At 42.5% G+C, this 24283-nt stretch overlaps 1 protein-coding gene across 1 annotated transcript in view; it reads left to right on the top strand.

Annotated features, from left to right (window-relative positions):
• The window catches only part of pde10a (phosphodiesterase 10A), a 368098-nt gene that overhangs the window by 302781 nt on the left and 41034 nt on the right, over positions 1-24283 (top strand). Inside the window, exons 13-16 of the mRNA XM_067989084.1 lie at positions 13616-13802; positions 15689-15831; positions 18652-18735; positions 19286-19436. Coding sequence (XP_067845185.1) covers positions 13616-13802; positions 15689-15831; positions 18652-18735; positions 19286-19436 — 565 coding nt within the window. The remainder of the gene's footprint in view (positions 1-13615; positions 13803-15688; positions 15832-18651; positions 18736-19285; positions 19437-24283) is intronic.

The following is a 24283-nucleotide window of genomic DNA, read 5'->3' as shown; positions in this document are numbered from 1 at the left end:
CTGAGAGGGTAAACTATCCTGAGAGTACAGCAGGAGGGAGTCCTGAAACCTTGGCAGAGAAGAAGGAAGAAGTGATTGAGCATGGTGAGCAGCCCGCAAAACTGATGTGTGACAGGACTTTTACTTAACTCTGAATTTTCCCCCATGTAAACAAGGTTCAGCACTATGCACGCTTAAGCAGTAGTCAACGTTGCAGAACAAAAGTTATATCACCCGTGCCGGGTAGAATTCGTGCCCACTTCATACAGGAGTCTTGACAGTCAGTCCACCTGGGGTCTCTTCCGTCGATACTGTTGTAGCCTTTTGGCCTTACCCCGCCTGGGGTTTCCTCTCTTCCTGTCCCTTAATCGGGACAAGGTTTCCTTTGTAGGTCTCTGACTCATAGGCCTCTGACCTTTTTGGATCCGGATCCTCCTCTCCTCAGGGATGCCTGGTTTCGCTCCAGGGTCAACCCCTACTCCTGTCAATGTTCTCCACAACCTGACTCTCGTCCGTATTCCCTACAACCTGACTCTCGCACAGGGTCTCTCATTTATGCTACTTTTGAGGGTGGTGTCAGGAGCTATTATTGACACAGGTGTTTGACCCATGGAGATCTTGCCAAAAGGCGAAGTGGCCAATTGGGTGTTGAGTATCTTTCAGACAAAGGAGGAAGAGTCGGCCTACTCCTTATCACTTTCTTTGATGGGCAGGGGGTGATGGAGTAGCCCCTCCAATGTCATACCCCTCTGACCAATTACCAGTTGCTACCATTCCCACGGGACTGCCCCCTCATCTTATCCTGTTGTGTTTCTCTCAAGGCCACTTTTAGGAATTTCTAGGTCTATAATCTTATGCTCCTGTCTGGGTTCTAGGCTGGTAACTCCACAACTCCATTGTCTCATTTGGACAGTTAGGTTCTTATCTCGTGGACATGTCAATGTAGCTATGGTTACGGCTTGTGTGCTGTGCTGGCAATTTCATAATTTCATTAATTTTATTAAGGGATTTTTAAGGGTTTTTGTAAAGTTTGATAGATTTTAAGTTGTGGTTGATTACTATATATTTGCTTAATAAGTACCAAAGAGAGAAATGTGCTCATATAAGGGTTGCAAAAGGTACATATCACAAATACATGTGGTACAATGAGTCCAGGTACATGTGTGATTGCAGCAATACATTGGTTAACAATCATCAGATATACATTTGATTAATACAAAAGGTGAATTACACAAACTACTTATTTGATACAGATTCAACAGGTAATGGTATAATCTTACATACATGTCAACCGCCACCAGCTATGTTAATAACAACAACTTGCGTTTATATAGGAACATAGGAACAGGAGTAGGCCATTCAGCCCCTCGTGCCTGCTCCGCCATTTGATAAGATCATGGCTGATCTGTGATCTAACTCCATATACCTGCCTTTGGCCCATATCCCTTAATACCTTTGGTTGCCAAAAAGCTATCTATCTCACATTTAAATTTAGCAATTGAGCTAGTATCAATTGCCATTTGCGGAAGAGAGTTCCAAACTTCTACCACCCTTTGTGTGTAGAAATGTTTTCTAATCTCGCTCCTGAAAGGTCTGGCTCTAATTTTTAGACTGTGCCCCCTACTCCTAAAATCCCCAACCAGTGGAAATAGTTTCTCTCTATCCACCCTATCTGTTCCCCTTAATATCTTATAAACTTCGATCAGATCACCCCTTAACCTTCGAAACTCCAGAGAATACAACCCCAATTTGTGTAATCTCTCCTCGTAACTTAACTCTTGAAGTCCGGGTATCATTCTAGTAAACCTACGCTGCACTCCCTCCAAGGCCAATATGTCCTTCCGAAGGTGCGGTGCCCAGAACTGCTCACAGTATTCCAGATGCGGTCTAACCAGGGTTTTGTATAGCTGCAGCATAACTTCTGCCCCCTTGTACTCTAGTCCTCTAGATATAAAGGCCAGCATTCCATTTGCCTTCTTGATTATTTTCTGCACCTGTTCATGACACTTCAATGATCTATGTACCTGAACCCCTAAGTCCCTTTGGACATCCACTGTTTTTAACTTTTTACCATTTAGAAAGTACCCTGTTCTATCCTTTTTGATCCGAAGTGGATGACCTCACATTTGTCTGCATTGAATTCCATTTGCCACAGTTTTGCCCATTCACCTAATCTATCAATATCGCTTTGTAATTTTATGTTTTCATCTACACTGCTTACAATGCCACCAATCTTTGTGTCATCGGCAAACTTAGATATGAGACTTCTATGCCTTCATCTAAGTCGTTAATAAATATTGTGAATAATTGAGGCCCCAAGACAGATCCCTGCGGGACTCCACTAGTCACATCCTGCCAATGTGAGTACCTTCCCTTTATCCCTACTCTCTGTCGCCTTTCATTCAGCCAACTTCCTAACAAAGTCCGTACTTCTCCCTCGATTCCATGGGCTTCTATCTTAGTTAACAGTCTCTTATGTGGGACCTTATCAAATGCCTTCTGGAAGTCCATATAAATAACATCCATTGACATTCCCCTGTCCACTACTTTAGTCACCTCTTCAAAAACCCATCGACCATTACCCTTTACTTCCTGCCACTGAGCCAATTTTGGATCCAACTTTCCACATTCTCTTGGAACCCACGGGCCTTTACTTTTGTGACCAATCTTCCATGTGGGGCCTTGTCAAAAGCATTGCTAAAATCCACGTAGACTACATCAATTACGCTACCCTCATCAATCCTCCTTGTCACCTTCTCAAAAAATTCAATGAAGTTAGTCAGACATGACCTCCCCTTAACAAATCCATGCTGACTGTCCTTGATCAGTCCGTGCCTTTCTAAATGACAGTTTACCCTGTCCCTCAGAATTGATTCCAATAATTTTCCCACCACCGAGGTTAGGCTGACTGGCCTGTAATTACTCGGTCTATCCTTCGCTCCCTTTTTAAACAACGATACAACGTTAGCAGTCCTCCAATCCTCCGGTACTATGCCTGTATCCAGTGAAGTTTGGAAAATGATTGTTAAAGCCTCTCTGGCTTCTTTTAACAGCCTGCGATACATTTCATCCGGCCCTGGCGATTTATCCACTTTCAAAGATGCTAATCCCCTTCATACTTCCTCTCTCACTATGTTTATCCCATCCAATATTTCACACTCCTCCTCCTTAACTTCAATCCCTGCATCATCCCTCTCTTTTGTGAAGATAGACGCAAAGTATTCATTAAGAACCATACCCATATCTTCTACCTCCACACATAGTTTACCTTTTTAGTCTCTAATAGGCCCTACTCTTTCCTTAGTTATCCTCTTGCTCTTAATGTATTTATAAGACATCTTTGGGTTTTCTTTGATTTTACCTGCTAATATTTTTTCATGCCCTCTCTTTGCTTTCCTAATTTCCTTTTTAACTTCACCCCTGCACTTTGTATACTCCTCTAAGCTTTCCGTGGTATTGAGTTCCCGGTGTCTATCATAGGCTTTCTTTTTCTGCCTTATCTTACCCTGAATGCTTCTTGACATCCAGGGGGCTCTAGATTTGGCAGCCCCTCCCTTTTACTTTGTTGGAACATGTTTACCCCGAACCCCTTGAATCACCCCTTTGAATGTCTCCCATTGCTCTGACACTGATTTACCTTTAAGTAGCTGTTTCCAGTTAACTTCTGCTAAATCACTTCTCAGTTTAGTAGAATTGGCCTTTCCCCAATTGAAAACTTTAACTCCTGCTCTGTCTTTGTCCTTTTCCATAACTATGCTAAAACTATCTATTATGATCACTACCACCAAAGTGCTCTCCCACTGCCACTTCTTCCACCTGCCCCTCTTCATCTCCTAGAACTAAATCCAGAAGTTCCCCCCCCCCCCCTCTCGTTGGGCTTGCTTTTATACTGGCTAAAAAAATTAAGAATTCTGCACCCTCTATACCATTCACGCTGTTTGTATCCCAGTTAATATTAGGGTAGTTGAAATCCCCAACTATTACTACCCTATTGTTATTGCACTTCTCAGAAATTTGCCTACATATTTGCTCCTCTATCTCCCTCTGACTGTTTGGGGGTCTATCGGACGCTCCCAGAGTGTGACTGCCCCTTTTTTGTTCTTTAGCTCAACCCATAAGGCCTCATTTGATGCTCCTTCTAAAATATCAGCCCTCCTCATAGTGCCTTTAACATAGCAAAATGTTCCAAGGTACTTCACAGGAGTGTACTCAGACAAAAATTGACACTGAGCCAAAAGAGACATTAGTACAGGTGACCAAAAGCTTGGTCAAAGAGCATCGTAAAGGAGGAGAGAGAGGTGGCGAGGTTCAGGGAGGGAAATCCAGAGCTTAAGGCCTAGACGACTGAAGGCACAGCCGCCAATGGGGGGGTGAAGGAAGTGAGGGATTCACAAGAGAGGAATGCAAATTCTCAGAGGGTCGTAGGGCTGCTGGAGATTACAGAGATCGGGAGGGGTGAAGCCATGGAAGGATTTGAACATGAGGATAAAAATTTTAAAATCGAGGTGTTGCTGCACAGGGAGCCGATGTAGGTCAGCAAACACAGGTGATGGGTGAACGGAACATGATGCAAGTTAGGGTATGGGCAGCAGAGTGTTGGATGAGCTTAAGTTTATGGAGGGTGGAAGGTGGGAGCCCAGCTGGGAGAGCACTGGAATAGTTGAGTCTGGAGGTAACAAAAGCATGGATGATGGTTCCAGCAGCAGATAGGCTGAGGATGATATGACAGAGATGGAAGTAGGCAGTCTTTGTGAAGGAGAGGATAGGGAATCGACAGCTCAGCTCAAGGTCAAAGAGGGTGCAGAGGTTGCAAACATTCTGGTTCAGCTTGAGAGAGTGTCCAGGGGTTGCGATGGAATCGATGGCTCGGGAACGGAAGACAATGGCTTCAATTTTCCCAATGTTTGATTAGAGGAAATTTTGGTTTATCCAGGTTTGGAGGCCAGACAAGCAGTTTGACAACACAGAAGTAGTGGAGGGGTTGAGAGAGGTGGTGGTGAGGTAGAGCTGGGTGTTATCAACGCAGACATGGAACCTGATGACATGTCTTCAGAAGATGTCACTGAGATATCTTTAAATCTTTTTTGATTATCTCTTTTTCTAATGTCCTGCCCACCTGGTTAGTCTCCCTGGTAAATACTGAGGCAAAGTAACTATTCAATATTTCTGCCATTACGCTGGCATTACCTGTGAGTTTATCTTGTGCATCCCTTAGTGACCCTATCTCTATCCTGATTTTTCTTTTGTTGTTTATGCATCTGTAGAATACTTTAGCATTTCTTTTTGTATTCTTTGATAATTTAATTTTGTAGTTCCTCTTTGCCTTCCTAATTGTTTTTTTGACTTCTTTCCTAACCTCTTCGTATTCCCTTTTGTCATCCTCTCCTTTATTGTCTATGTTCATAGAGTTTCAATTTTACCCATATCTCTTTAATAATGAAAAACCATGGATGAATAGATAGTTTGTTCTTGTATTTTAGAGGAATATTTCTCCTGAACTTTATTGTTCCTTATTTCTCCTGAACTTTATCGATCACTGTTTTAAGTATTTCCCACTGATGTTCTATCTCTTCGTCGATTTTTTTTCAAGTTTACCTTCCCTAGTTCCATTCCCATCCCCTCAAAATTAGCTTTTTTACAATCTTTACTTTGGTCTATGTCTTACTTATGTCTTTCTCAATCATTATTTTAAACCTTAATTATGTTATGATCACTGTTGCCTAGATGTTCCCCTATGCTTGTAGTGAATTTTTGTTACCCAAGTGATCACACCATAACGCTTTTCTGAAAAGAAGGTTTACTAACTGGGTGCTCCTCCAGTGACTTCAGCAGAGCTGCTGGAAATATGCTGTTGGTCATGTGGGGATCCTTGAGATGCTTGTGTCCAGCGAATTCTGGGAGCTCGAGCCAGAGAAGGCCCGGCTGCAAACTGCAGCACTTGGGTTGCTGCTAGGGCAGTCTGCCCCAGCTGGCTTTCTGGTTGGTATTGCTTGAGCATGGGAGCAGGCATACTGACATTCTGAGAGAGGGCAACTCGTGTCGCTCCCATTGTGACACTGCCAAGACAGTGGGGCGGCAGCTCGTCACTTCCTCTGCGGGAGAGCAGACTACAGAAGATGAGTGACTCCTTGAAAGCTCCTATCCATGTTGTCCACCAATCTCTCCAGAGCCCGCATGGCAGCCATTTTGAACTTCCACCAAAGCTGTAAAGGCTGTGAACATTGACTGTTATTGTGAGGACCCCGCTGCAGCACTACTTGAGGTGGCCATACTCTCCAAGGTAGACTGCAGAGAGCTGATGCCATGGGAGATGACACCATACTGGCTGGAAGCAGACTCCTCAATACTTTCAGCCGTGGTGCTGAAACTCCTTGGCAAGCCTTCCAATATTTGGTATAATTGCTTTTGTGAACCAAGGAGTTTTCTCCTCAGCTGGACCCATGGAGTCCTCATTTCTGTCGTCCTCAACAGAGCTGGGACAGGTCCTCACCCTCTGGCGAGCTATCTCCTGGGCTGTTCCTGCAACTAGTACCTGCTGCTCACTAGTGCTGGGTACTTCACCATATGCAGACCTCTCTAATTTACTGTCTAACCCAGCTGTGGTGTCAATCTCTGCTGGTACTTGGGAGTGATGCAGCGCATGACAGTGCCTGTTCAGAAGGATTTTCTTTCTTTGAGGTGTCTTCTGTAGGTTGTGGCTGCTGAGAAAGGACCTAGAGGAAAAAGAAAAGGAACAAGAGTTAGCATGGCACTGAGAGGCTAATAAGTAGCAGGTGGTAGGCATCACAATGATTTAGTCAAGCTGAATGATTGTGTATTTTTCTGAGGTTCATGAAGGGGTGCAAGCAATAGTCCAAAACTCTGTTCAGAACTCCTGCCTTGAAATCTCTTACTCTGATAGCTCTGGAGGGGCCACTGATTTCCAGCACTTGCCGCTCCAGCTCAGAGGTTCGTGATGTTGGTTGATCCTTTGGTCTTATTCCGTTTCCTTGTGTTGTGCGCCATTTTGTCCTGCAGAAAGAGAGGGCGAGCTTTAATGAGTGTCTCCTATAAAGTAGATTGCAGATGTGTGGGGCTTCTGCTTGTTACGCACATGCTTAGAGGCAGAAGAAGCAAGATACAATGAGGATGGAGATGTGATGAATAGAAAACACATATGTGGAGTGTGAAGTGCAGAAGGAGCCATGAGAGAAGTTGGTGATTATAGTGGTTGCTGTGAAGCAAGAAAGGAAGAGGTGAATGTGTGTTTGGAATGAGAATGTGAGGCACTATAGTGTGCCCTTGTGCTGAAGGATGTGATGGAGGGGAGGGAATTATTGAGAGTGCTGGGAGAGGGAGGAAAGGACTGTTGCCATGTGTTATTGAGACAGCTAGAGAAATGAAGAGCTGTACTCAACCTTGTTACTCTTATGAGGTCATTGAAGCACGCCCTGCACTGCATCCAGGTCCTAGGGATAATGCTTCTGGAGCTGGCAATCTCTGCAATCTCTCCAGGCATATCATGTTTCGGAATTCTCTTCCTACTAGCTGAAAACTGAACTTCCCTCCTCGCCCTCACCTCTTCTATGAGGGTGGCTTCAGAAAACCTTACGGCTTGCCTGCGACTCATTTCTGAGAAATTTTCTTTTCCAGCAATGAAATTGTAAACTGATTCAAAAGACACTAATGTGTTGAGGGATTGAGATGACATAAACCTTGAATGAATGTCAAGACATTTATAAACTTGATCACAGCACTGCCTCAGTGTGTGTTGTTCTGTGTAATATGTACAAGCTCAACATTGTTTTTCTTTCCTAGAATCATAGAATCTTACAGCACAGAAGGAGACCATTTGGCCCATCTTCCTTGTGCCGGTTCTTTGAAAGAGCTGTCCAGTTTGATCCCACGCCCCAGCTTTTTCCCCATAACCCTGCAAATTAGTCCTCTTCAAGTACCTGTCCAATTGCCTTTTGAAAGTTCCATGGAATCTGCTTCCATCATCCTGTCAGGTAGTGTGTTCCAGATCTTAACAAACCTCTGTGTGAAAACATTTCTCTTAATTTCACCTCTAGTTCTTTTGCCAATGATTTTAAATCTATGAACTCTGGTTACCAACCGACTTGCCAGAGGAAACAGGTTCTCCCTACTTGCTCTATCAAAACCCATCATTATTTTGAATACCTCTATCAGGTCACCCCTTAATCTTCTCTGCTCTAAGGAGAACAATCTCAGCTTCCTCAATCTCTCCACATAACTGCAGTCCCTCATCCCTCTCCACGTAACTACAGTCCCTCATCCCTGGACATATCCTGGTAAACCTCCTCTGTACTCTCTCCAAAGCCGTGACAGCCTTCCTAAAGTGTGGTGCCCAGAATTGTAGTCAGTACTCCAGCTGAGGCCCTGCCACCTTCAAATATTTGTCAAAATAGTACCATTTAGATTATACAGCCTCTCCATGTTGTTCCTCCCTAAGTGCATCACTTCACACTTTAAATTGCATCTGCTATGTGTCTACCCATTTCACCAGTCTGTCTATGTCCTCTTGAAGTCTGCTGCTATCCTCCTCACTATTTACTATCTTGCCAAGTTTTGTATCATCCACAACTTCGAAATTGTACTCGCTATACCCAAGTCTAGGTCATTTATATACAACAAGAAAAGCAATGGTCCTAATACCAATCCCTGGGGGACCCCACTGCTTACTTCTCTCCAGTCAGAAAAGCATCCATTCACCATTATTCTCTGCCTCCTATCCCTTAGCCAATTACATACCCAAGTTACCACTGGCCCATTAATCCCATAAGCTTCTATTTTCCGAATAGGTCTGTTATGTGGTACTTTATCAAATGCCTTTTGAAAGTCCATATATACAACAACCAAGCTACCGTCATCAACAACCAAAACTTGCATAGTAAAACTTCCCAAGGCACTTCACAGGAGTGATTTTCAAACAAAATTTGACACCGAGCCACATAAGGAGATATTAGGACAAAGAAGTAGGTTTTAAGGAGCATCTTAAAGGAGGGGAGAGAGGTAAAGAGGTGGAGAGGTTTAGGGAGGGAATTCCAGGGCTTATGGCCTAAGCAGCTGAAGGCACAGCTGCCAGTGATGGAGCGATTAAAATTGGGGTGCGCATGAGGCAAGAAGTGGAGGAGCGCAGAAAACTCAGAGGGTTGTAGGGCTGGTGCAGGTTACAGAGATAGGGAGGGGTGAGGCCATGGAGGGATTTGAAAACAGCGTTCCCGGACCAGGAGCCAATATAGGTCAGCGAGCATGGGTGATGGGTAATGATCAACCCTCTCTGATACCACATCAAAGAACTCAATCATGTTAGTCAGACATGATTTGCCTTTAACAAATCCGTGCTGGCTGTCCCTTATTAACCCATGCTTCTCCAAGTGAGAATTAATTTTGTCCTTGATAATGGTCTCTAGTAATTTTTGCACCACTGATGTTAGACTAATTGGTCTGTAGTTACCAGGTTTATCCCTCTCCCCTTTTTTTGAATCTTCCAGCCCTCTGGCATTGCTCCCTTATCCGAGGAGGATTGAAAATATGTGATCAGAGCTTCTGCTATCTCCACCCTTGCTTCCCTCAGCAACCTTTGCTTGACTTTCACTTTTCCAGTGGCTGTGTAATGGCTGATCAGTAAATGCTGGCCCCCATGATTGAATCACATAGCTTGAACAGCGATACTATGGTACTACATAAATTAAACAGAGGTATATCGGGAGTCATTACAATTTACTGCTGAAACAGATACCGTGGATATTTTATGAACCATTAAATTCCAATGATTACAGCACAAGATACTGATGTGATTTTATGATCAATGCAAACTATCCTTAACTATCCCATCATGAGGTTCGGAATTAGAAATGCGTTGGTTCTAGAATGATTGTTCAGTTTTTTTTTAAACTGCTACAAAAGTGTACGCTCAGTGGGGGTGGAATGTACATCCTGCAATTAGCAATGAATAAAGACAAATCTATAGAGATCAGAAATCATCTCAGAAATACAACTCTCAACATGAAAATCTTCAGTCGATCTCCAGAACAGGAAGCGGCATACATTTTATTTATTTATTTTAACAAGCTAAGCTATGAATGAGCATGCTATTTCAACCCATGGATTACTGTCTTGTACGCAGCCAGGGCTATGTGTTGCCCTTGTAGTAATTGAATATAACCATGACACTGGCTAACGATTTGCAGCATGCAAAAAATTGCAACAAATTACTCCGTTTCTCTACAGCAACACCCAGTGGCTGAAATCAAGTACAACATTCGTAAAATATATTGAAGTGCAGTACAAATATTTGCTCGAGCAACACCCTGTGGCAAGATTAGGGTGGTAAGGAATAATATGAAACTTATCCCAAGGAACTCCTGGGGAAGGTTTTGTGCTGGTCTTGGAGTTGAGATTCATTTTAAAGCAATATGGCAAAACTCAGCATGTACTAAATATTTGTGTACACCATGTAGTGAAATATGATATTAGTTTTCCCATTGTCATAAATTTGGAGGAGGGGTTGGAAGTAGGAATAGAAAAGAAAATGGTATATGGCAGCACTGAATTGCAAAATAAAACTTTTTGCAATCTTTCAAAATGTAAGTTTTTGTTGTGAATTTCAACCTGGCTTTTTGTTTTTGGATGCCGTTCAAAAGCTGTGGGTCACTTACTAATATAGTAATAAATGTTCTACAATACATAGAATTTTCTTCCATAATTACTTTATTATATTACTAATACTATAGACAGAGCCAAAAAAATCAACATAATATTTATAAGAGCTTAAATCAATGTTACAATGCAGCTTAGTAACAGAGCAAGAACCAGATTAGCTAGCAAAACTGTTGTGCTTCTGTTTATGTGTTTGACATTCATGAAAATGAAAACAGATGATATTTGAGGTTTCAAATGTACTCTGGGTGGGGGACTTCAATGTCCATCACCAAGAGTGGCTCGGTAGCACCTCTACTGACCGAGCTGGCCGAGTCCTGAAGGACATAGCTGCCAGACTGGGCCTGCGGCAGGTGGTGAGCAAACCAACACGAGGGAAAAACTTAATTGACCTCGTCCTCACCAATCTACCTGTCGCAAATGCATCTGTCCATGACAGTATTAGTTGGAGTGACCGCCGCACAGTCCTCATGGAGATGAAGTCCCGTCTTCGCACTGAGGACACCATCCAACGTGTTGTGTGGCACTACCACCGTGCGAAATGGAATAGATTCAGAACAGATCTAGCAGCTCAAAACTGGGCATCCATGAGGCGCTGTGGGCCATCAGCAGCAGCAGAATTGTATTCCAGCACAATCTGTAACCTCATGGCCCAGCATATTCCTCACTCTACCATTACCAACAAGCCAGGAGATCAACCCTGGTTCAATGAGGAATGTAGAAGAGCATGCCAGGAGCAGCACCAGGCGTACCTAAAAATGAGGTGCCAACCTGGTGAAGCTACAACTCAGGACTACGTGCATGCTAAACAGCGGAAGCAACATGCTAGACAGACCTAAGCGATTCCACAACCAACGGATCAGATCAAAGCTCTGGAGTCCTGCCACACCCAGTCGTGAATGGTGGTGGACAATTAAACAACTAACGGGAGGAGGAGGTTCTGCAAACATCCCCATCCTCAATGATGGTGGAGTCCAGCACGTGAGTGCAAAAGACAAGGCTGAAGCATTTGTAACCATCTTCAGCCAGAAGTGCCGAGTGGATGATCGATCTCGGCCTCCTCCCGATACCCCCACCATCACAGAAGCCAGTCTTCAGCCAATTGGATTCACTCCACGTGATATCAAGAAATGGCTGAGTGCACTGGATACAGCAAAGGCTATGGGCCCCGACAACATCCCAGCTGTAGTGCTGAAGACTTGTGCTCCAGAACTAGCTGCGCCTCTAGCCAAGCTGTTCCAGTACAGCTACAACACTGGCATCTAACCGACAATGTGGAAAATTGCCCAGGTATGTCCTGTCCACAAAAAGCAGGACAAATCCAATCCGGCCAATTACCGCCCCATCAGCCTACTTTCAATCATCAGCAAAGTGATGGAAGGTGTCGTTGACAGTGCTATCAAGCGGCACTTACTCACCAATAACCTGCTCACCGATGCTCAGTTTGGGTTCTGTCAGGACCACTTGGCTCCAGACCTCATTACAGCCTTGGTCCAAACATGGACAAAAGAGCTGAATTCCAGAGGTGAGGTGAGAGTGACTGCCCTTGACATCGAGGCAGCATTTGACCGAGAGTGGCACCAAGGCGCCCTAGTAAAATTGAAGTCAATGGGAATCAGGTGGAAAAGTCTCCAGTGGCTGGAGTCATACTTAGCACAAAGGAAGATGGTAGTGGTTGTTGGAGGCCAATCATCTCAGCCCCAGGACATTGCTGCAGGAGTTCCTCAGGGCAGTGTCCTTGGCCCAACCATCTTCAGCTGCTTCATCAATGACCTTCCCTCCATCATAAGGTCAGAAATGGGGATGTTCGCTGATGATTGCACAGTGTTCAGTTCCATTCGCAACCCCTCAAATAATGAAGCAGTCCGAGCCCGCATGCAGCAAGTAACATTCGCGCCAGATAAGTGCCAGGCAATGACCATCTCCAACAAGAGAGAGTCTAACCACCTCCCCTTGACATTCAACGGCATTACCATCGCTGAATCACCCACCATCAACATCCTGGGGGTCACCATTGACCAGAAACTTAACTGGACCAGCCATATAAATACTGTGGCTACGAGAGCAGGTCAGAGGCTGGGTATTCTGTGGCGAGTGACTCAGCTCCTGACTCCCCAAAGCCTTTCCACCATCTACAAGGCACAAGTCAGGAGTGTGATGGAATACTCTCCACTTGCTTGGATGAGTGCAGCTCCAACAACACTCAAGAAGCTCGACACCATCCAGGACAAAGCAGCCCACTTGATTGGCACCCCATCCACCACCCTAAACATTCACTCCCTTCACCACCGGCGCACAGTGGCTGTAGTGTGTACCATCCACAGGATGCACTGCAGCAACTCACCAAGGCTTCTTCGACAGCACCTCCCAAACCCACGACCTCTACCACCTAGAAGGACAAGAGCAGCAGGCACATGGGAACAACACCACCTGCACGTTCCCCTCCAAGTCGCACACCATCCCAACTTGGAAATATATCGCTGTTCCTTCATCGTCGCTGGGTCAAAATCCTGGAACTCCCTTCCTAACAGCACTGTGGGAGAACCGTCACCACACGGACTGCAGTGGATCAAGAAGGCGGCTCACCACCAACTTCTGAAGGGCAATTAGGGATGGGCAATAAATGCCGGCCTGGCCAGCGACGTTCACATCCCATGAACAAATTAAAAAAAAATGGTGACGATTTGTTGTCTACTACAACACAGGATTAGTTGCTTCCAATCCAAAGTTCATCATCGATATGGATATTGGAACATTTCCACATTGCATGCTAATGATATTTGTTAATCATTAGAAGTTTAGTTAATTATTTAGACAATACATGTAAATTGACGGGGCAAACAAAAAAAAAGTCTGCCCCGCTCTCTCTCACTGTGGATGTGTAGATCCTCATTAACACTCTTGTGGGTAGTTTCAAAGATTTAGCCTCAGTCACTTCTAAACTAATGGTTGTATGCTTTATTTTGTTTAATAGAGAAGTAGACCTGTACACAGGGTATACCACACGAAACATCCTGTGCATGCCCATCGTCAGCCGAGGGCTTGTCATTGGCGTTGTGCAGATGGTGAACAAAATGAGTGGAAATGCCTTTACTCAAACAGACGAGAACAACTTTAAAATGTTTGCAGTTTTCTGTGCTTTGGCCTTACACTGTGCAAATGTAAGTAACTTAAATAATGTCAGCACTAATGTCCTAAAGCTGTGACCTTTACCCACTATCTATCTCTTTAAAGTTTTTAATTAAAACATGTACTTTGGAAACCCTTTTATATGCGTGCAAAACCTTATGTAAACTGTTCAAGTTCCTAATTGAGAATTTAGCCACTCTGAGCCATGGCTCCTGAGTTATTTCAGATTCTGTAGGAGTAATTTTACAAGTTAAAGCACTATATGCAGACCTCACCTGCCAGGAGCGCATATTGGGGATTCCGGCTATGAGCTTCTCATATTTTTCCATCCATTCATTTTAATTTTAATGAATGGAAAATTATGTAGAGCACATACCTGAATACCTGATATGTGCATCCACGCGTAAAAATTATCTCACGTTTCAACATCCCAACAGCAAATTGTTATTCATTAGAGTCTGTAAAAGGTATGGACGAGATTGCCCATTTGGTGCAAGTCGAGCCTGCATGCACCAATATGGTGTAGATTTTGTGCTTTCTTCCATGTTTTGAGTGTTCTAATGTAGACAGGGCATGACTTTGTACAATGGTCCAAATTATTGGATAAAACAAAAAACAAAATACTGTAGATGCTGGAAATCTGAAATAAAAACAGAAAATGCAGGAAACGCTCAGCGGGTCAGGCAGCATCTGTGGAGAGAGGAAGGATAGGTTCTGATGACAGGTCATAAGGCCTGAAAAGTTAACGTAATCTTTTTCCTTTCTCCACCGATGCGGCGCCTCCCGCCCAGGGCGCAGCCCCCCCTCCGTCAGTCTGGACAGTGGAGCTTAGGTTCCTCTAATCATTCCTCATATCTCAACTTCTTCATGCTTGTGATAATTTGCTCCAATGCTTGCATGCCCCTTTTGAAGTGTGCTGACCTGAATTTTACATAGTACTCCAAATGTGACCTTACCAGAGTATCATAAAGCCTCAGCATGATCTCTGTAGACTTGCATTCTGATGTCCTGGTTTTTTAATCTTAAATTCTGTTTGCTTTTTAATGATCCATTTTATCATCTCAAAATGTGATCCACACTTGAAAATCTTGACACAAAAGATATTTGGGACATTTAATAATTGTTTAAAAATATTATTTGCAGGACTTTTTAATTGGAAAAATCTTTCTGCTTGCTGTATTTTGCGACAAATTGAAGTCAACAGTGCCCATTTCTTTTTATGTAAAACATTAACTCTTATTTTCTTCCATTTTATCGGATGTGATAGCAGTAAATCAAACTAATATGTAAATGAACATCAGTTACTCATTTGCATGTCTTAATCTTTCCATCCACACTATAAATCATCAGAATGCAGCAGATGAAAACAATATTGTTTTGATTTCAATATAACAAAAGATCTCTGGTTTCTTAAGCTCCTGTAAAATGATATTTACTTTAGTCCAAATAAATGTATCATCATCTTCTCATCCCTACAGGTAGCCATTTACTTATTGAACGGCGATGTATGTTTACTCATTGGCTCATGAGTGGAAAGTTGTCAGTTGAAACATTGGCCAAGTCATTTTTTTCTGATCTGAATTTGGTGCCAATTTATTATCATGATATCTCATATTAGTCAACACGTTTGTTGTGTGATAGTAAGTCACTGCATGTAACACCATGCTAGATTGAGATTATAGAGGAACTCTTGCTGATCTGTAGAGAACTTCTGATAATAGACATGATTATATCAAATAAGTTTTGCAGTTGTATTGACTTTATTAAAATGAGATGGAAGAATCACTATGTGCAAGCGAAAACTAGATATATGAGAGGTATTGTACATCATGTGCAGCTTGACTGAGATAACTGGCACATTATATAATAGGTGCGTGTGACTTTTTTTCTCATTCTCCCTGCCCCATTTGTTTATCAGATGTACCACAGAATACAACATTCAGAGTGTATTTATCGGGTTACAATGGAGAAGCTGGCATATCACAGTATTTGCACGAATGAAGAATGGCAGGGCCTCATGAGATCTGCACTTCCCAAACCTATTTGCAAAGAAATTGAACAGTAAGTGGACTTTAATTCAACATCTGAGATAGCAAATTATGTATAATAAGAATGACAGTAATGTTCACAATTTAAGAAAGGGGACGTTGAAAAGAAAAGGCATTTGCTTTTGGAGATACTTATTTGTGTAATTTTTAAGAAAGTATTCATTAACATTTAGTGATCTCCAGTACATTGAGGATGGAGGCACAAAGTTCCTCTGCTATTAGTTTGTGTCGGAGCTGGTCAGGGTTGTTTAGTGGCGACGTGGAGGTAGATGTTTTTTGGACGTTCTTGTCTATGTATGATTACCATTTAGGGCCTGGAAGTGTACATGCAGAATTTTCCCTCAGGAAATTGAATAGGTAGATGATCGGGTAGATTGTACATGGTCTATAGAAGGATCAGACATGATGAGCCAAATTACCTTTTATCATTGCAGAATATGATAATATTCACATCGCCAATCAGGCTTAAAATACCTTTTTTTGATGATAAGCTGCAATAATTATTCCAATTTGTGCCAAGTGGCATACTACTTTTGCTAAAATTGTGAAAATTCAGTGTTGCTGAATGTGAAATGAGAAATGTTTTGTAATAAGAACGAGGTGCCTTTTTTCAACTACCAGGACTAGTCATTCAGCTGCATCCACCTCAGATTGTCATGGAGGCCCTGCTTAAAATTGGGCAGATTTGCCAAAAGTCAGTTCAGGCGGTAATGTAAAAACAGAGGTGGAATGTAGAAAACAAACACATGAAGAAATACCACAAACTGCACCAAAAATACATCAGAAAAGGAGAACTGAATTATGAGAAGCTGTACCAAGATACCTAACTGTTGCTGAGACTAGAACACAAAATCAAAGGGGGTGATTTTAAACCCCAAGAACGGGTGGGAGTTGAAAATAGTTGTTTTTGGGTCGCCACCGCAACCCGGCTTTATTTCCGGGTTTAACGTCGGCGCGTAAAAGTACGGGCTTCCCACTAGGAATGCAGTGTCTGAAAACTTTGCAGTTGCGACTCACAAAAACAACTATTTTCAACTCTCACCCGCCCCCAACGCCACCCGTTCTTGGGGTTTAAAATCACCCCCAAAGAGTCTGTGCCAGATTCCCTCCAGTAGATTCCTCCCTACCAATTACCATTCAGTTAGCTCAAACTGCTGAAAGGCACCTGTTTCTGTGCTTTATTCAGTGTTGCAGTAGAATTGGCTACACTGGGAGATGTGGAAGTGCGATTCAGACTCAGATACCATTTGATTCTTCACCCTCTAACTTTGCCTTTATTCAAAGTTTGCTAGGACAGTATGTTGCAACGTGACAAATCCTACTACTGTGTGATATGCTCTATTTGTATATGCCACTTGTACAGTCAATACTTTTTAATGGCCAAATAACAAAACTTCGGAGGTTCTTCACAAAATGGTAATTCTCTTATCAGTCTAGGGAATAGCATGTGAGTATGAATTTGGAGGAACATAGCTCCATCTGAAAATAATCAACAAAACATTCATCCCAGAAACTCTGGCCATAACGTTAAGTTCATCTATAAAATAGGACCATAGAAAACAGTTGATGCTCTGTATAGATTTGAGGATTGACACACCTTCAATAAAGAACATGAACCCAGGGCTTCAGCATTATTGAAAACGAGGTGAACTTTTGTACACCTTGGGTGAACCGGTGAACTTACATACAGGAAGCATTTGGCCCAACCAGTCCGTGTCAGCGTTTACCCTCCAAGCGAGCAAATAGTTCTGATCACATTTACCCATCCTGTTCCCATATCCCTTCAATCTCTTTTCCTTCATCCACCTATCAGTCTAATCTTGAATGTTGACATTTTTGCTTCAACCACTAACCCTGGGAATGAATTCTGCAGCCTCTCAACTCTCGGTGTGAAGCCGTTTATCTTGCTCTCTGTTCTAAATCTGTTACTTTTAATCTTGTATCTATGGCCCCTCGTTCTTGACCCCTCAACTACTAGAAACCGACTCCTTCTACCTACCCTGTCCCATCCTATCCTAATTTTAAAAACTTTTATCATATCTGCCCGAAATCTACATTGTTCTAATGAAAAAAGACCCAGCTTTTCAAGGCTTCATTGTCAAAATGCTGGAACTCCCTAGCTAACAATAATACAGAAATACCTTCACCACAAGGACTGCAGTGGTTCAAGAAGGAGGCTCACTACCACATTCTCAAGGGCGACTAGAGATGGGCAACAAATGCCAGCCTTGCCTGCGACGCCCACATCCTGAAGAATGATTTTTTTTTTAAATCCTATCTCCTCGTACCAGTCAGCAATCTAGTGAATCTGTGTTCTGAAGCCTCAATATCCTTCTCGTAGTATGGAGCCCAATACTGTGAACAGTACATTAACTAAGGTTTTATATAGGTTCATCATTACCTCTTGGTTTTTATATTCAATAACTCTTGTAATAAAACCTAGAATTCTGTTAGCTTTTTTTGAACCATTATCAACCTGAAGTACTGCCTTTAATGTCCTGTCAACCAAATCCCTCAGCTCTTCTACAGCACTGAGAGCATAATTACTGCTGTTATTTTTTATAACTTCCTTTTAATAAAAAAAAGTGGTGGGGGGTTGGAGGGAAATCTGCCCTCCTGAGAAAAATGGTGAATCGCCTGCAAAGCTATTTACAATATTCATTCTTCATGGTAGATCAACCTCTCCCTTTAGAATCACAACTTTTTTCTTGTAAGCAGCTGCTTAATGTAATATAAATTGGAGCAAATATATCCCATGTGTATTAAAATTAATGATTATTGTGTAAAGTCTATATATTGTACTGACATTCCTCTTTATGTCCTTATATCGCAGATTCCACTTTGATATTAGCCCCTATGAGGACCTCTGGCCAACTATTTTTGTCTATACGGTCCAAAACTGCTGTGGAAAAAACAGGTACAGACAATAAAATAACCCCGTTCTTTTTTTTTAATTAGCACAGAATGTCTTGACAAGTCACAGTGGAGAATTAATCTGTATCCCATTTTAGTAACAATCATTTTTTCACCTTGAAATTGTGTTATTTTTGCGAGAAGTGCTGGATAAGAGTTGTCGGATATTATTCATCTGTATGGATTTCTCTAAGTGTAACATCTACTGAAGTGGTATTGCACTTTGAAGGCTCTGAGAGTCTTATTACAGATCAGGTTACATCATCAAGCCCCCGCTGTCTGCTTCCAAGCCAGTGCAGTTGGTAACATCCTTAGATGTCTGTAAAGTTTCGTGTCTGAGCTTTCAGAATTTCCCCTGCGATAGATGCCTTAATTTTCATAGAAAATGAGTGCCTTAATAGATTTGTCACCTTACCCATTAAAAGCCATATGTGCTTCGTAATCCTGACAAATTACAATAGGGCTTTGATGGCACTTTGGTATCTGGAACAAGTGGCATTTCTGGTCTTTATTTAATTGCTGTCTTTTCTCTCTGTATCTTCTTCTCTATCTAGTTTTGAGCTGGAGAAACTGTGTCGCTTCACTATGTCAGTAAGGAAAAACTACCGCCGTGTTCCCTACCACAATTGGAAGCATGCGGTTGCTGTAGCACATTGCATGTATGTTGTCCTGCAGAAAGTTCAGGGAACATTCTCAGAATTGGAGGTAGGTGAATGAAATTTTTCAACCATTCCAAGCCACAGATATCAATTGCCCTGGACATGCAGCCACCAAGGAAATTTATTAGCATATACTCATCTTAAAGACAAGTTAAAGGTCCCAGTCAAACAGCACTCTGAGCTAAGAAAAAAATTCATGAAGTGGTGCATACTGGATGAGCAGTTAAATAGTGCCATGTGCACTATGAATCTGTTACCCTTCTACCATATCACTAACCAAAATGCACAGTTTGCTGTAACTCAAGGTCATTGTAGTAGGAACCATTTTATTAATATTCCAATTGTCTGTACAAGTTTGCCTTACAACTAGGGGATACTTGATCACAAGCCATTGACTGTGAGGAGGACAGCTGTAGACTGCAGGAAGATATCAATGGACTGGTCAGATGGGCAGAAAAATGGCAAATGGAGTTCAATCCGGAGAAGTATGAGGGAATGCATTTGGGGAGAGCAAACAAGGCAAGGGAATACACAATAAATGGGAGGATACTGAGAGGTGTAGAGAATGTGAGGGACCTTGGAGTGCATGTCCACAGATCCCTGAAGGTAGCAGGGCAGGTAGATAAGGTGGTTAAGAAGGCAAATGGAATGCTTTCCTTTATTAGCCGAGGCATAGAATATAAAAGCAGGGATGTTATGCTGGAACTGTATAAAACACTAGTTAGGCCACAGCTTGAGTACGACACAGAGTTCTGGTCACCACATTACAGGAAGGATGTAATTACACTAGAGAAGGTGCAGAGGAGATTTACGAGGATGTTGCCAGGACTGGAGAATTTTAGCTATGATGACAGATTGGATAGACTGGGGTTGTTTTCCTTGGATTGAGTTTTTTGAAGGGGTAACCAAGAAGATAGATGAGGGCTGTGCAGTAGACATGGTCTACATGGACTTTAGCAAAGCCTTTGACAAGGTACCGCATGGTAGGTTGTTACATAAGGTTAAATCTCACGGGATCCAAGGTGAGGTAGCCAATTGGATACAAAATTGGATTGACGACAGAAGACAGAGGGTGGTTGTAGAGGGTTGTTTTTCAAACTGGAGGCCTGTGACCAGCAGTGTGCCTCAGGGATCGGTGCTGGGTCCGCTGTTATTTGTTATTTATATTAATGATTTGGATAAGAATTTAGGAGGCATGGTTAGTAAGTCTGCAGATGACACCAAGATTGGTGGCATTGTGGACAGTGAAGAAGGTTATCTAGGATTGCAACGGGATCTTGATAAATTGGGCCAGTGGGCCGATGAATGGCAGATGGAGTTTAATTTAGATAAATGTGAGGTGATGCATTTTGGTAGATCGAATCGGGCCAGGACCTACTCCGTTAATGGTAGGGCGTTGGGGAGAGTTATAGAACAAAGAGATCTAGGAGTACAGGTTCATAGATCCTTGAAAGTGGAGTCACAGGTGGATAGGGTGGTGAAGAAGGCATTCAGCATGCTTGGTTTCATTGGTCAGAACATTGAATACAGGAGTTGGGATGTCTTGTTGAAGTTGTACAAGACATTAGTAAGGCCACACTTGGAATACTGTGTACAGTTCTGGTCACCCTATTATAGAAAGGATATTATTAAACTAGAAAGAGTGCAGAAAAGATTTACTAGGATGCTACCAGGACTTGATGGTTTGACTTATAGGGAGAGGTTGGATAGACTGAGACTTTTTTCCCTGGAGAGTAGGAGGTTAAGGGGTGATCTTATAGAAGTCTATAAAATAATGAGGGGCATAGATAAGGTAGATAGTCAAAATATTTTCCCAAAGGTAGGGGAGTCTATAACGAGGGGGCATAGATTTAAGGTGAGAGGGGAGAGATACAAAAGTGTCCAGAGGGGCAATTTTTTCACTCCAACTGTGGTGAGTGTCTGGAACGAGCTGCCAGAGGCAGTAGTAGAGGCGGGTACAATTTTGTCTTTTAAAAAGCATTTGGACAGTTACATGGGTAAGATGGATATAGAGGGATATGGGCCAAGTGCAGGCAATTGGGACTAGCTTAGTAGTATAAACTGGGCGACATGGACATGTTGGGCTGAAGGGCCTGTTTCCATGTTGTAAACTTCTATGATTCTATGGAACAGAGGAGGCTGAGGGGTGATTTGATTGAGGTGTACAAAATTATGAGGGACCTAGATAGAGTGGATAGGAAGGACCTATTTCCCTTAGCGGAGATGTCAATAACCAGGGGGCGTAGATTTAAAGGGATTGGTAGCAGGATTAGAGCGGAATTGAGGAAACATTTTTTCACCCAGAGGGTGGTGGGGGTCTGGAACTCACTGCCTGAGAGGGTGGTAGAGGCAGAAACCCTCAACTCATTTGAAAAATACCTGGATGTGCACCTGAAGAGCTGTGACCTGCAGGGCTACGGACCAAATGCGGGAAAGTGGGATTAGGCTGGGTGGCTCGTTCCTCAGCCGGCGCGGACACAATGGGCTGAATGGCCTCCGTCTGTGCCGTAAATTTTCTATGATTCTATGAATAATAATAATAGTGAGAGATTTTGTAGGCCCTGTTTGCACAGGACCTGAGGGATGAGTGTCAATGAATGGTCTGTTCTTGTCCATGAATTTTCTACTGTTCAGGAGTTCATAACTCTATAATCTGTCTGTACCACCGTGTAGAATAAAATATAACAATGGAGGAACATCTTGTTCTAACAGCACAATTTTATTTTGGTCTGGGCTTTTGTAAATGTCTTTCTGTGTCTTTGAAACGCTGGGAGGCATGGATAATGTAATGAACAGAGATTGCAGAACAAGAGGACATGAGTATGAAGTTAACAATCCTCAAGGAAGACTGAAGATTAGAAAAAAAAATGTCCTTTTCCCTCCCTTCAGCAGGGATAGTGGAAATGTGGAACAAGCTCTCAGGTAAAGCAGTGAATACATTGTTGATTAATTCCTTCAAAAATCGCTGGAAATATGTTTATGGATAGGACTGAAGATAACAAAAATGATTACAGAGTAAGTGGATCAAAATTTCTGTGGAACACAATGGTTCCTTTGCTGGAACCATAGAAATATGATCTGTGGAATATAATTGTTCAGGGTTGAATAATGGAATTTATAGGACTAGATAGATATTCAGGAGTCTCACTTAAACTTTCTTTGGGCCTCAGGGAGAAAGTTCACAAACTTTTCCTTAGATTAAATAAGTTGATTAGGGTCCATGATGAAGTTGTTCCGTGCCTCTTAACCAGGTTTTATTTTAATGCTAGCAGTAATGTGTTTGTTGCTGCCAGTGTTAAAATAACGTGATTGGAAAATCTTGGTTTTTATGTTTTTAGATGAAGCGACTTTCACCTTCCTGCAGAAGATTTTGTTTACCAAAAATCTTGTTAGGAAGAATTAAAACTCAAAATTAGAAGCAAGTACAGCCTCAGCAACTCAGGGCCACTAATTTCAGGTGACTGAATATGTCAGATTCCATTTTCATTACTTGGCATGTCATAGGAACAAGAGTAGGCCATTTAGCCCCTCGATGACAGGATTATTACCATTGTCTTGGGGTCAAATTATACAACTCTGTCTGATTCCCTGTGAAAGCTGTAAGTGAGTGGCCTCGACGGGAACATTGAGGGGAGATGCTAGAGTCTGCCAACACTGGGGGTCAACAGTCGTTTACCTGTGTATTTAATTTTTATCTATTACTTTTTTTTTAAACAGAAACATGGTAGACAATGTGTAGCAGATGGGAGGTAACTCTATGGGGTTTAGTATTAGTGGGGAGGATGGAGGTTATGTTTAACAGCAGATGTGAGAGGCTTTGAGAACATTGGGGAGTGGTTCTGGCATATAGCAGCACTGAAGAGGGGAAAGTTTGGAGCACGGGATTGCAATTTGTGGTTTGGTTTTCTGGATGATTCCTTGGGGACAATTTTAACCTAACCTGCCAGTTGCAGGCTCGAGGGGCCAAATGGCCTACTCCTCCACCAATTTCTTATATTTGCACGCCCCAATATGCCTGGGCCCTGGTGGCACAAAGCCATCATTATCTGGGTGGATGGGGGAAGAAGCTGCAGGCGGGACACAGTTACAGCACGTCTCAACTCGTTTTTTATGCTCTCCCTAATTCCTCCAGAAGTGGGGATGGGTGCTTCTTGGTTCCGGCCCCTTACTTGTACATGTCACCAGAAGTTAGGACATTGTCATCTGCCCAACATCTCGCCAAACCTGCCTCCATTGTCCCCGACACATGATCTTATCTCATCCTACCAGAATACCAACCCTATCATCTCTCCTCACAGAATCTAGCCATTTCTAAAAAAAAAATCCAATGTCCTAGCCACATCCACCTTCTTGCAACTTGTTACAGATGTTGATCACCTTCTGATAAAGAAATTCTTCCTGTATTCTGACCTAAATTTGCCCTGAGCCTATGCCTTGATGTATTTAGATGCATTGTTTCAAGTTTGCTATCACGTTAAAAATTTATATCAGCGACTTTCCTATGACGTTACTCACAAAGGAAAGGGACAGTTTAGGTTGGGCAGAAATGACAGGCTTTACGGTCAACACTTGGACTATGGGTGGATTTTAAGAAGTGAAGAACGCTGAAGAATTTTTTTTAAAACGGAAACATAAAAAATAGTTTCCTTGTGTTCCTCTGGGGAATGTTTGCCACAAACCAATCAGGGTGTTACAGTATTAATGACACAGTTATATATATTATTGACAGAAGATTTTAAATACAGGAAAGGTTAATAACCGCACAGTAAATGGCTTGTGCTTGTTTTATATTAACTGTTGCAATACAAAGCACAAAGCTTGAGTGAGATTCAGCTCCCATGAATTGAGTGAACCAGCACTATGAATCAAATTAGGATGAGGCTTAACTATGAA

Source organism: Heptranchias perlo, chromosome 8 (assembly GCF_035084215.1).
Source record: "Heptranchias perlo isolate sHepPer1 chromosome 8, sHepPer1.hap1, whole genome shotgun sequence".
In the NCBI taxonomy this organism is placed as follows: Eukaryota; Metazoa; Chordata; class Chondrichthyes; order Hexanchiformes; family Hexanchidae; genus Heptranchias; species Heptranchias perlo.
The sequence above is the reverse complement of the archived record's forward strand: the minus strand, read 5'-3'. Positions and strand labels throughout refer to the sequence as shown.